Source organism: Schistocerca nitens, chromosome 2 (assembly GCF_023898315.1).
Source record: "Schistocerca nitens isolate TAMUIC-IGC-003100 chromosome 2, iqSchNite1.1, whole genome shotgun sequence".
Lineage (NCBI taxonomy): Eukaryota > Metazoa > Arthropoda > Insecta > Orthoptera > Acrididae > Schistocerca > Schistocerca nitens.
Genome location: NC_064615.1, coordinates 863,306,377 through 863,319,696, shown reverse-complemented (window position 1 = coordinate 863,319,696; position 13,320 = coordinate 863,306,377). Strand labels below are relative to the sequence as shown.

General features: G+C 37.7%; 1 protein-coding gene across 6 annotated transcripts in view; it reads right to left on the bottom strand.

The window, feature by feature from the left end:
* The window catches only part of LOC126237134 (L-gulonolactone oxidase-like), a 91,327-nt gene extending 78,378 nt beyond the window's left edge, over positions 1 to 12,949 (bottom strand). For all 6 annotated transcript variants that reach the window (XM_049946959.1, XM_049946956.1, XM_049946954.1 and 3 more), the window contains exons 1-2: positions 11,195 to 12,949; positions 10,964 to 11,111 (exon numbers count right to left, since the gene is read on the bottom strand). In XM_049946959.1, coding sequence (XP_049802916.1) covers positions 11,435 to 12,784 — 1,350 coding nt within the window. In that variant the 5' untranslated portion in view covers positions 12,785 to 12,949 and the 3' untranslated portion in view covers positions 10,964 to 11,111; positions 11,195 to 11,434. The remainder of the gene's footprint in view (positions 1 to 10,963; positions 11,112 to 11,194) is intronic.
* Positions 12,950 to 13,320: the final 371 nt, after the last annotated feature.

Here is a 13,320-nt window from a genome sequence, read left to right as displayed (position 1 = left end):
GGGGGGGAGGGGCGGGGGAAAGAAAGGTAAGGTTGGTTTGTTTGCTTTACTGTTATTGCTTTAAATTACAACAACACTGGTAAGATGGAAGGGGCTACTGCATATGGGAACTAATCCCAGAGTAAACTGCATCTGAGAACTTCAATGGATGACAAGCTTTTCACTGACAAAGCACAGAATGCAGCAGAATTTGCTATAAAGGAGTCCAGACGGAAGAAAAGAATGACATCAACACATAATTATCAAGAGAATGATACACACTATGGTGGAGGGTACTTCACATTGAGTTGAAAAATTAAAAAGTCATAAATTAAGCAAGTTTTAGTTGTTTCAAACTTTAGAAGCTGTTTCAGAAAATTTACATTTTCAGTTGCATTATTACCAGAGATCTCAGGAACCACTTATAGAGTTGTTGTTGTTGTTGTTGTTGTGGTCTTCAGTCCTGAGACTGGTTTGATGCAGCTCTCCATGCTACTCTATCCTGTGCAAGCTTCTTCATCTTCCAGTACCTACTACAACCTACAACCTTCTGAATCTGCTTGGTGTATTCATCTCTTGGTCTCCCTCTATGATATTTACCCTCCACGGTGCCATCCAATACTAAATTGCTGATCCCTTGATGCCTCAGAACATGTCCTACCGACCGATCCCTTCTTCTAGTCAAGTTGTGCCACAAACTCCTCTTCTCCCCAATTCTATTCAATACCTCCTCATTAGTTATGTGATCTACCCATCTAATCTTCAGCATTCTTCTGTAGCACCACATTTCGAAAGCTTCTATTCTCTTCTTGTCCAAACTATTTATCATCCACATTTCACTTCTATACATGGCTACACTCCATACAAATACTTTCAGAAACGACTTCCTGACACTTAAATCTATACTCGATGTTAACAAATTTCTCTTCTTCAAGTGTCTCATTTCCTAATCTAATTCCCTCAGCATCACCCGACTTAATTCGACTACATTCCATTATCCTCGTTTTGCTTTTGTTGATGTTCATCTTATATCCTCCTTTCAAGACACTGTCCATTCCATTCAACTGCTCTTCCATGTCCTTTGCTGTCTCTGACAGAATTGCAATGTCATCGGCGAACCTCAAAGTTTTTATTTCTTCTCCATGGATTTTAATACCTACTCCGAATTTTTCTTTTGTATCCTTTACTGCTTGCTCAATATACAGATTGAATAACATCGGGGAGAGGCTACAACCCTGTCTCACTCCCCTCCCAACCGCTGCTTCCCTTTCATGTCCCTCGACTCTTATAACTGCCATCTGGTTTCTGTACAAATTGTAAATAGCCTTTCGCTCCCTGTATTTTACCCCTGCCACCTTCAGAATTCGAAAGAGAGTATTCCACTCAACATTGTCAAAAGCTTTCTCTAAGTCTACAAATGCTAGAAACGTAGGTTTGCCTTTCCTTAATCTTTCTTCTAAGATAAGTCGTAAGGTCAGTATTGCCTCACGTGTTCCAATATTTCTACGGAATCCAAACTGATCTTCCCGAAAGTTGGCTTCTACTAGTTTTTCCATTCGTCTGTAAAGAATTCGCGTTAGTATTTTGCAGCTGTGGCTTATTAAACTGATTGTTCGGTAATTTTCACATCTGTCAACACCTGCTTTCTTTGGGATTGGAATTAGAGTAGAGTATTCAAATGTAAAACAGCAGAAGGGGCACCTTTATAGAGGTCACTGGCAATAATCCTGCACAAACACACACTCTTTTTTTTTCTTGTCTTGGCCAAACTTTATTATTTCTATCTTGAAAACACATTCCAGCTAACAGCCATTATCTGGTCTGTCAAAGACAAAAAGCATAAACGAGGGATATACAATTCTTTGCTCATATTACAAAAATATTTTTCATAAGAAAAGAAAAATAACCATATGATGCAAATTATTACAATAGATCACGAACTGAAAGTGCTCACAACTAATAGGGTACAAATGCAGTAATACAGGTGACTAAGGCATAGCAAATAATTTACAATATCAATACAAAGTGTAATTGAATACTATTGGCGACACAGTCAGCACTAAGAAGGTCAATTATTCAACTGTCATCAGGTGGGGCTCAAAGTACAATACATTCTTATTTCTATGACGTGTAATGGCCCACATTGTGCACTGCGAAATCATTACAAAAATTGAATCTAAAAGTTGGGCTTGCTACCAACAGAAACTTAGGTAATAGATTACATCATTCTATAGAAAATGGACAAAACAATTTTTAAAGTATCGAGTGTATAAGCTCAAAATCAGGTATTTCAATGAACTTTATATGGTCCAGACCAGTAGGAATTGTGCAAAAAGTTATAGGGAGTACATGTACAAGTCCAGAAAGAATATTACAGAAAGCTTAAAATACTACATGAAGCAACCAAAAGCCAAGAACTCAATAAATTGGAAGAACTTGAGATAGATTCCCTTAGAAAAAGGCAGTCACAACAAGTGATAAACGAGCAAACACATTTTAGGAAAAATTGATTTTTGTAAGATTATCCATGATTTATTGCAACATTTGAGTGCTTTAACAAACCAAACCAACCCCCTTCCCCATGTTAGTTTAGTGGCTCTATGTGGATTATGCACTGATTGCCTTGGAGTCATTTTACCTATGATTTCGCCAGTGCCTTTTATTATATTGTTATTGACTTTGTTTATGCTGTTTTTATGTTCAATGATTTATCTCTTTTTGATTTGTGGCCTTGAACTTGGAGCTGCAAACTGTAAAAATCTTATGTTTCACAAAGTCTGTAAAAATCTCCCGAGTGTATAAAAATGCACATACATTAATCCATGTGGTTTGTTATTTTAACACATTACCAAAAATGGGAAGTATATCTGTAAGCTAATTCACATTTTATTCATGTCTGCACTTATCTGTCATCTATTAAATAGAGTGAACTGTTATTGTGCTTTGACCACCATCTGAAGGCACCTGGATAATTTACCTTCTTACCGGTGACTGTGTCACTGCCAGTATACACCAACTGTACTATCTGACATATACACAGTACTGATTTTTAGTATTTGGTGCGTATTACTCGTGTGTATTACTGCATTAGTGGTCAGTGCGGCAGAATGTCAATCCTAAGGACCCGGGTTCGATTCTCCGCTCAGGGACTGGGTGTTGTGTAGTCCTAATCATCATCACTTTCATCCCCATCGATGCGAAAGTTGTCGAAGTGGCGTCAAATTGAAAGACTTGCACCCGGCGAACAGTCTACCCGACAGGAGGCCCTAGTCACATGACATTTACATTTTTTGCTGTAGTTCTCAATTTTTGATCTTCTGAGGTAATTGGCAAAATATGGTTATTTTTATTTTCTTATGAAAAATATTTTTGGAATATTTGCAACTAATTGTATATTCCACGTTCACACTTCTTATTTTATGACAGATCCAATGATGGTAGACAGGCAAAATGTGTTCTCAAATTAGAAATAATCAAGTGTGACCAAGATGGCAAAAAATAAATTGTTTGTTTGAGTACTCACATTTTCCGGGAGTCCCAACACACTGAGTCTACTGAACTACAATAAAAACATAATGTTAAGAATAATTAAAATTATTTAGGAGAAAGTACATAACATTTTACATAACTTTAATGATATAGTTAAAGACTTGTATTTCCCTAACCAGTGGCTAAAATGCAACAATTTCAGTTCTGTACACTAAGAACATAGCGTGTACTGTTCTGTAACAAAATCATGTCCGCTACAATAGTAACTTCTGAAATACGGGGAAGCCAAGAAACAAAATTTAAAATTGTCAATATAGGGCTTTCCAGCTCCCCTTATGGACCAATACAGTGGTTGTATTACAATGTCAGTCTTAATGACATTCCTTGTGAAAAATGACAGCAACAAGCAGACAGCAAACAGCAGTGGGTAATACCGTATAATCACAACTATGTTTATGCTTCACATTCCTCGTTCAATTCTAAAACATAAACCTTTATGTTTACAGACCCCTGCCTCAGCAATAGTAGTGGCAGAACAATTGGGTGGAAATTTGGAGAATATTTTACGTAAATTACCTGGTCACGTTATAGTTTCAGGTGGAGATTTCAACTTGCCATCTATAGATGGTTCAAATGGCTCTGAGCACTATGGGACTCAACTGCTGAGGTCATTAGTCCCCTAGAACTTAGAACTAGTTAAACCTAACTAACCTAAGGACATCACAAACAACCATGCCCGAGGCAGGATTCGAACCTGCGACCGTAGCGGTCTTGCGGTTCCAGACTGCAGCGCCTTTAACCGCACGGCCACTTCGGCCGGCTGCCATTTATAGACCTGGGAGCTCAAGTGATTATGATGAAAAGTAGGAACAAACAATCATGTGCCTTATTCAAAAATTACCTTGAGCAGTTTATCAGAGAACCAATTCGTCAAGATAACATCTTAGACCTGCTGATGACAATGAGACTCGAACTTTTCAACTCGGGGAATCTGTGATTATAAGGCTGTTACAGCTTCACCGAATATGGTTGTCAATAGAAATACAAAGAAAGGCAGGAAAATATTTCTGTTTAGCGAGAGCAACAAGAGACAGCTTTCACATTACCTAACAGGTCATCATGGAAATTTCATGGCCAGCACTGACACTGTTGAGCATAAATGGGAAAAGTCCACGAGAATAGCATATACACTTTAATCAAGTTGTCCTGAGTAAAATTGTGAGGGATGGAAAAAAACCACAAAGATTTGACAACTGTGTTAGGAAGCTGCTACGAAAGCAAAAGACATCTTTACTGCAAATTTAAATGTAACCAAAGTCTCACAGATAAACAAAAATTAAATGAAGCCTAAACTAGCATAAAGAGGGCTATGCGTGTAGTGTCCAACAAATACAAGAGTAAAACTCTAGCTACCAACTTGACATAAAACCCTAAGAAGTTTTAGTCTTATGTCAAATCAGTAAATGGATCAAAGCAATCTGTCCAGACACTCCGTGAACAAAATGACACTGAAACAGAAATGACACAGAAAAGGCTGAAATACTAAACATCTTTTTCAAAAACTGCTTCACAGAGGAGGACTGCATTCTCTCCTTGCACAAACAACAAAACAGCAGATATTGAAATAAGTGACAAGGTATAAAAAGCAACAGAATTTGCTCAACAACCACTGGACCTCATGGGAGACCAAATAGATTCTACACAGAGTATGTGAAAGAACGTCCCGCTTCTAGCAGCAGCTTACAGTAGGTTTCTTGAGGTGCAAAGCATTATTAATGATTGAAAAAAAGCACAGATCATTCCCGTTTCAAGAAGTGTCGTTGAACAGATGCACAAAATTATGCCTATCTCTGACGTGGATTGTTTTAGAATATGTTTTATGCTATTGTATTATGGCATTTCTAGAGACAGAAAATCTCCTCTGTAGGAACAAACATGGATTCCGAAAACAACATTTGTGTGTAACCTAGTTCACTTTGTTTGAACACAAGACATAGGAAGCAGTTGATACAGACACCCATATAGATACCATTTTCCTTGACTTCCAAAAGGCTATCATGTAATCTTCAGATGTAATCTTCAGATGTAAATGTAGCTTCGAACGCACCTCAGAGGGGTGTTGCAGGACCGTTACTTTCCACAGTACATATAAATGACCTGTTAGGTAACGTCATAAGTTCCATGAGGCTTTTCACAGATGATGCTGTTTTATACAGAGAAGTTGCAATGATAGGGAATTGTAGTAAAATGCAGGAAGACCAACAGAGGACCAACACTTGGTGTAGGGAGTGGCAATTAACCCTCAACATAAACAAATGTACTGTGTTGTGAATGTAATGTGTTGTGAATACCTTGACAGTTACCATGTGATTATAAAATTGCAGAACAATCAATGGAAGCAGTTACTTCCATAAAATATCTAGGAATACAAATATATTTGAAGCAGAACCACCACATAAAAGGCAAATGCCAGACAGAGATTCATTGGAAGAATCCTCAGTAAATGTACTCCATCAACAAAGGATGTAGCTTACGAAACAGAAAAAAAATTGTTCAACTAATATCCACACACAGCTTGTCAGTATGGGATCTGTATCAGATAGGACTGATAGAGGAAATAGAGAAGATTCAAATAAGAGCAGTACACATTGTTACAGGTTCAGTTAGTAAGAACGAACGTGTCACAGAGATGCTCAGCTGACTCCCGTGGCAGAAGCTCCAAGAGAGGCAGTCTGCATCACATTATGGTCCACCACTAAAGTTCCAAGAGCACACATTCCTAGAAGAGTCAACCAACTTATTGCTTCCTCCTACGTATACATCGCGAAAAGACCATGAACATAAAATCAGAGAGATCAGAGCCTCCCTGGAGGCCTACTGGCAATCGTTTCTCCCGAGAACCGTACACGACTGGAACAAGAATAGTGGGAAGCGACCCTAGTACACAATGTGCCCTCTGCCACACACCATAACGCAGACTGCAGAGTATATATGTATATGTAGAATCCAACGGAGAATTTCTAACTAACATGGCATGTAATGCTCTTTTGTCATGTGATGATGTATATGTGCAAACAAAGGTTCTCCTTCTTGATGGGCTCAATGAAACACTATGAACGAACTGATCTGTTCCATAGCTCAATGTGTAGGTCAGGTTAAAAGGTGACAATCTGATTGTGAGTTGATGAATAGGTATTGAAAGCTTCAGTTGATCCACGTGTTTTACAATGTCGGTTCATATTCCAGAAGGTTCAAGATGCTACTGATTATAGGCGTATTCACCTAATACTGGTATGGCAGTGAACAAAAGCATGTAGAAAGACATAAGCTGCTCAAAAGAGATTGCTTTTGGGTGATTCAAAGCCAAGTGGTCTACTAAACTGCTCACTCGATCACCTCAGATTTTGTTCAGATTTGGTGAGCAATTTTGCTGAACAACCAAAGGATGATTTACAAATTCCTAGCTTCCAAATTTTAACACTTTGTAAGTAGTTGCAACTTTAGCGGTGGGTAAAGAAATGTCAAGGCAACATTTCAAAACTTTCAGCAATGTTCAAAGCGCTATGATTCAGTGGATAATTGACATAGAGCTGCACACCTTGGCAAGATAGTTTAACAGTTTGGATTGTGCACATTCTGTAAGTTCTGTCAGTTGACTTACTAATTTTGCTCCAAATGTCACTGACAGTTGTCAGTAAATTAGTAAATTTTGTTGTAACAAAACTTCTCCCAAGTTGAAGTAGCTTGATCTTGTTATGCAGGTGGTTTAGAAATCTCTCCTTTTGTGCTCTTATTGCCTAGTAGCTTGTTTAGAAAATCTTTTAAGCTTTATCATGGTTGGGTTCATAGGTTTTTAGGATACACAGGACTGAAGTCACCCGAAAACAAATTTGCTGCCAAGGTAAGTGAATTTTGAACCCTTATATCTCGGAACGGACACCTGTCCCAGACTTATGTTAATTTCCAATAATGCTCTTTTCCTTGAAGGTCTATAATTATCCTGTTAAATTGACACGCAAATCAATATTTTGGAGTATCAAAAAACTAAGGATTTTTTAAAGCAGTTGTAAGTCGCAATATAATTAAAAGCTTGTGTTGATCCATGATGGCTTCTTCCATGATAAGTCAATAAAAAATTAGCATCCCTATAGCCATTGGATCACACCCAATAACCAGGCCCAAGACCACCAATGGTTGGGGACTTCTTCCAGGTTTCCAACCTTGCCAGTGGTTTGCATAGTAAAGGTTCACAAGCCTTTGGAGGAAGTAAGCGGAATTTCCCAAGCATGATGTTTGGGTATCTTTATGATTGCCGTGGCGAAATAATTATATTTTTGAAAATTTTTCATCAATTATAGTGATGACTGATACTCGGAAACTGTACTGCCGACCCAATGTTGTTGAAGATAGCTCCAGTAGACTTTTGATAATGTGCTGATCAGGGATTCAGCCTGTATTTTTTGAATTGACAGGCGAAACAATCTCAACAGGCCACAAGCATGCATGAAGTAGATAAGTGTGTCATGAGATTTCGCAAACACTTCCAACCTACCAGCTGTTTTCATACATGTATACAATATACTGCCATGATTGTAGTGTTGAAATCATAAATTCTGGGGCATCATCAGTTTGTTCTGATATTTCGGCAACACATGGCAGTGTTTTCAGATCAATTGGAATGCACTGGAGATTTTCTCCTGTTCCAACAAACCAAAGAAAACCTTTCTTCCTGACAAGTTCTGGAATTCAATGTGGGATTTATCAACAAAAATTAAGTTTTATTCAAGTTTTGCTCGCAGAATCTGTGAAAACCAAAGGTGTGAGGATTTGGTTGACCTTTGGACGCTGTAGGCTAGCTCTCACAGTCTATCGTATTACAGCATCCTGGACAACAAAGGCATAATTCTCTGCAAAATAAAGCAGTGCAATTACTTCACTGGGCTTGAGATTTTGCCTCACACTTTTGATATACTGTGTTCGATTTGTTGAAACAGCACCAAGATGATACATTGCTAGTGTGGAAAAGTATTCTTGAAGCAGCCCTGGAATCCAAAGTTGTAACATAGGCCAATTTTTTTTAGGATCCACTGTCGCCCAATTGAACAATGCTTGATTAAATTTTTCGGCTGACTTGTCAGAGTTGCATTAACCAACCTCAAATTTCCCCACGATAACTCTTCTATTAAAAACAATAGTTCTGCATATCTTCACTTACTGAAGCCATCAGGTATACAAATCATTTACCTACAAAAGTACACTTTGATTTAATTTTTAAAGTGGATTACTTTTTTCTTGTGTGACATGATTCTAGAAAGTTGAAAACATAAAAAATAAACCTAATGTTGGGTAAAGTGGACTTACTAGTGCACCATGGCTTTTCCATTGTGTGTTGCTCTTGGTAACTGATAGCAGATGAATGATGTTAAGTGAACTTGATGGATAGTAATTCAGTAGGTAATTAGAATGCTTCTTTATAATTTCCTATTGTCCATAAATTGAGGTAGCCAGTATTTTGTTCCATTAAGTTAGAATTAACTACACTGCTGGAATTTTTGGTGAAATTAGAAATAAGACGTAGAAGTAGATCATTGCAATGACATACCTACATCTCAGACAACGTTATACATCAAACTATGACAGCAATCCCATTTTCGTGATGACATCCACTGGCTTCGCAAACTCAAAGCCAAATTGTCACATAGCAAGCTAACCTTGGCCTTCGGTTTCTTTACAGGCCAATCTGTCTGCACATTTTGTTTTCTACCATTCCTTTTCCCTGGCTTTGCCAAATCTCAATCAAACTCACATTCCAAACTAATCGAGGCTTTGGGCCTCACTACAAGTCAGCCTGCCAGCAATCACTACAAATCAGCCTGCCAGCAAGTCGAGTTTTCTTCCTTACATCTATAAGAGGAACAAATTAATCTGCATGTTCCCTCAAAATCAATCATTAGATTCAGTCATTTTGACTGGCTGTCATAAGCTATCGCCTGATTGGCTACAACTGACAGAAACAAATTACAACAGCAGCATACAGTGGGAGGGCTTAGTACACCACAAGTGCACTTTGCCTAAAAATTCTTGGTTTTGGGAGAATAATACCTAAACAATAAAAATGTAAAACTTTTAGAGTATATTCGATGTGAGAGAAGACTAAGTTTGATAAAAATTAACTTTTCATCTTTAAAACCCAACAGTCATTTGCACAAGAAACTTTACTGGATATTGCAGAATTTCAAAGAAACACAGCATTCATGGGAATTTAATGCCACAGAGGGAAAGATGTTCTTTAACACAAGATTGGATCAAGTGTCCCTTCTGAGACACAAGGTTTAAAATATCACTTTGCCAGGAAATTTGTTTTCGGATATCTTCAATAGAATATCTTAAAAACTATGAACCCAGAAGAGATAAAGCTAACAGGTTTCGATTTAAGCTAGTAAGCAATAATTTCACAGAAAGATATATTTCTAAACCAACTGCATAAAGGTGCATTAACAACTTTCAATGCTACCTGGAAAACAAATGCAATATAAAATTTACAGAATGCTCACAACTCAAACTATTAAACTATCTTTCCAGGGTTTGTGCACCTTTATCACAATCATCCACCAAATTACAGCATTTCAAAACTGGCAAAAATTTCTGAAATTTCACTACAGCACTCATGTACCTTTCACATAAAAGGCCCCTGCTCACAAAGTTGGAAGCTGATCCTTTGGTCGATTAGTAAACCTGCACACCAAACCTGAATGACATCTGGTATGATCATGTGCAGATCCTTGTTGTTAATTTGTACTTCATTTGACAACTCGAACTGTCTCCTTCACTCCTAAGGAATTTACCTAAGTTCAATGTATGTGGTGTCTGTTCTTTTGGGCATGTCATAAAGAACAAACACCATTTTGACCCTGCAGCCACTATGAATCAAGATACAAAGGAATTATAGACATTAGCTGCCAGTGGGCACTGATTTAAATCAATGCCGACTGGCAGCTAATGTCTTTAATTCCTTTGTGTATTTACGTTCTACCTGAATTTCTCTACAAAATTAATTTAGGGTATTGTATACTATCAATGGTGATGTGCTTTACATAAAATGTATATAAATTACACATTTCCAAACTGCAAAGCACCAAATGTTCCAGAAAATAACAGATAACCTAAATTTGAATAACTGGACACCAATTTCAACCTGTCCCCCCAAATGCATGTCCAGTGGCTTAACAAATGTGTCACTGAGCATGATGACATTTGAGTCATGTTTTTCCTCAGGTTAATGCCCTAGAACAATGTTACATAAGCAATAAATTTGTATGTGACAGCTGAACTAAAAGCACCTCATTCCTAGCACTTATGAGCTTCCCATACTACTTCAACACCAGAGAAAATCTGTGACACCAATAGAGCATAATCTATTAGGTTTCCATACATTACCACGAATAAGAGTGACACAAGTAACATAATATGTTTAACTCAATTTTCATTTACTTACAGTACAAAAATATTGCTGAATTTAATGACTGTTGTGCCAGTTAATGCTTGTAAACATGACATCAGTAAGTTTCTTGTTTGGAATTATTCCGTGCTACAACCACAACAAAGCTGAAATTAATTATTTGTGTAGTGATCAGTCCATGGTCCTGTTCAAACATAAAACACATTTGATTATCAATGAACCCCAACTCCTAAACAGTAACATTAAGATGTAACAAGTTACAAGTACCTCAACAATGGAGACAGTTGATAAGATTGTCTGGAATTTGATTCACACTTTGTGGGTATTTTTTTATATTTTATTTATTTATTATTACTTCACTGCGACCAAGCCTCTTCCACAGATATAGTGATGCAAAGCGTTTTCAAAGTCATTAGAATGATGATTCTTGATATGCTATAATACATCTCAAAGCGCATGACACACTGCATAAGCAGTGAAGAGAATAACATACATTGAGGACATACATTAGCAGTTTTCAATAATAAGATTGCCTTCTACATACGGACTTCTAAAAATCAGATCAGGATCCAACACCGACTTTGCAGAACACCAATGCTTGAAACCTGGATACATCTGTCCAATAAGTGGTGAAATAAATACAGGACCAGCAGACCAACATCTACGACCACAATTTTTCTGCAGCAATGATTCAAACTCTGCCATTTCTGCAGAATAAGAGATCATCAAGTTCTTGTTGCAGAACCAGTCAGTCCATATTGTGCATGTACTAACATCTGTATATGGGCAAAGCAATGGTTTGCGCAGATCTAGATCTTTGTTTGTCTGGAAACACAACACAATGGGGGTTGAACAGAAATGTTTATGCTTCTCAGCCCAACTCCTGATCTCCTGCATCAGTGTAGGTAAATGTTCTGTAGGAATTGACCATTTTATCCCTTTGCAATAACTCTCAACAGACACAAATTTCTGCGGTTTAAAACAAAAACCAGTTCTGCGCGATGCTGCTTTCATCACCAGTCCAAACTGCTGACGTGAAAGGTATGCTGAAGCTTCAGGGAAATACCACGAAATGTATGGGCTGACACGAGTTACTATCTGATGCATAAGTATATATGCTGTCTCTATAACTTTCTTCCACAATGGCTGGTAAAACCCTTGATGTAAACGTATTGGGTAATGATTTGTGACAGCTATCCTGTTTATAAGAGGGTACCACAGTAATTCACTGTAAAGAGCTGCTGACAGTCTCTCAGATATTCCTGGTATTTCTTTCACTGTGCATACATATGTGACCTGTTGAGCTAGATGTATTGGTACACATTTCAAAGTAACAGATGCAACAATACCTACACAACCAAGGCCACACACAACATGCTGCAATGTTGGGCACACAGTTCCGTTTCCTTCACATTTTCCACTCTGATCAACAACATGTTCTGCACAGGGCCACATACAATCAATGGTATCGCCGTGTAAGGACACTACTTTACACGCTTTAATACATTGTGCAATTGTACCATTGGCACCAATTAGGCCTATAGAAACAGCATCAATAACAGCCATATCTGGCAATGTTCCGTACAGTTCTAGCGTAGCGTTGAAATATTCGACGCACTTCAAAATTTCTTTAAGTGTAACTCCTGCTTCTACAGTCAAAATTTGTTCCGCAGGGTCGTACCATAGGATACGTCTTAAATTGTTTAGATATATCAGCACATCTCCGTTTTCACTAACTGGATACGTTCCTCCACAGCACTTCACCGTAACACAGTTTTCTTTCACCTGTTTGAGTATTTTGAAAACATCAATTAAATCTTTCGGGTAAAACGTCATTCTCCGCCTTCGACTGGACATAATGAGCAGCAAAAATGAAAAATACACAATGTTTTTTAATCAGTTCAAGAAAAATTTGTCATTTTGTTTAAACTGAGAAAACATAAGAGCTCCAAATAATCACTCACACAAACGAAAACAAAATAATTATCCTACATCCAACTACATTGTCAACAAACAACAATATCTATGATCTTTCGCGGATATATCTTTCAATCCAAGTTAACATAGCTAAAGTCTATGCCGTAGAATTACCCCACAAATCTACAGGTGTCAAATTCATTACAAATAAAACTTAACGTCTGTGACGTGGAAACCAACAGCCGTAAGAGTGTAATTATGCTTCCTAATCAGTGTACAAAAACATGAGTTTTCATTTGAGTGGATTCGAGGAGCAATGAAATTCAGATAACACCACTGTGCGTATTCTAGGTGTATTCTACCATTATGAAAGTGGCTGTTAAGACATGTGCTCTGCATTCCTAATCCCATAACGCTTGCTTATTCTCATTTCAATTGCTTTCTTCGTTGTTTTATATATGCTGCTGGAATTTACA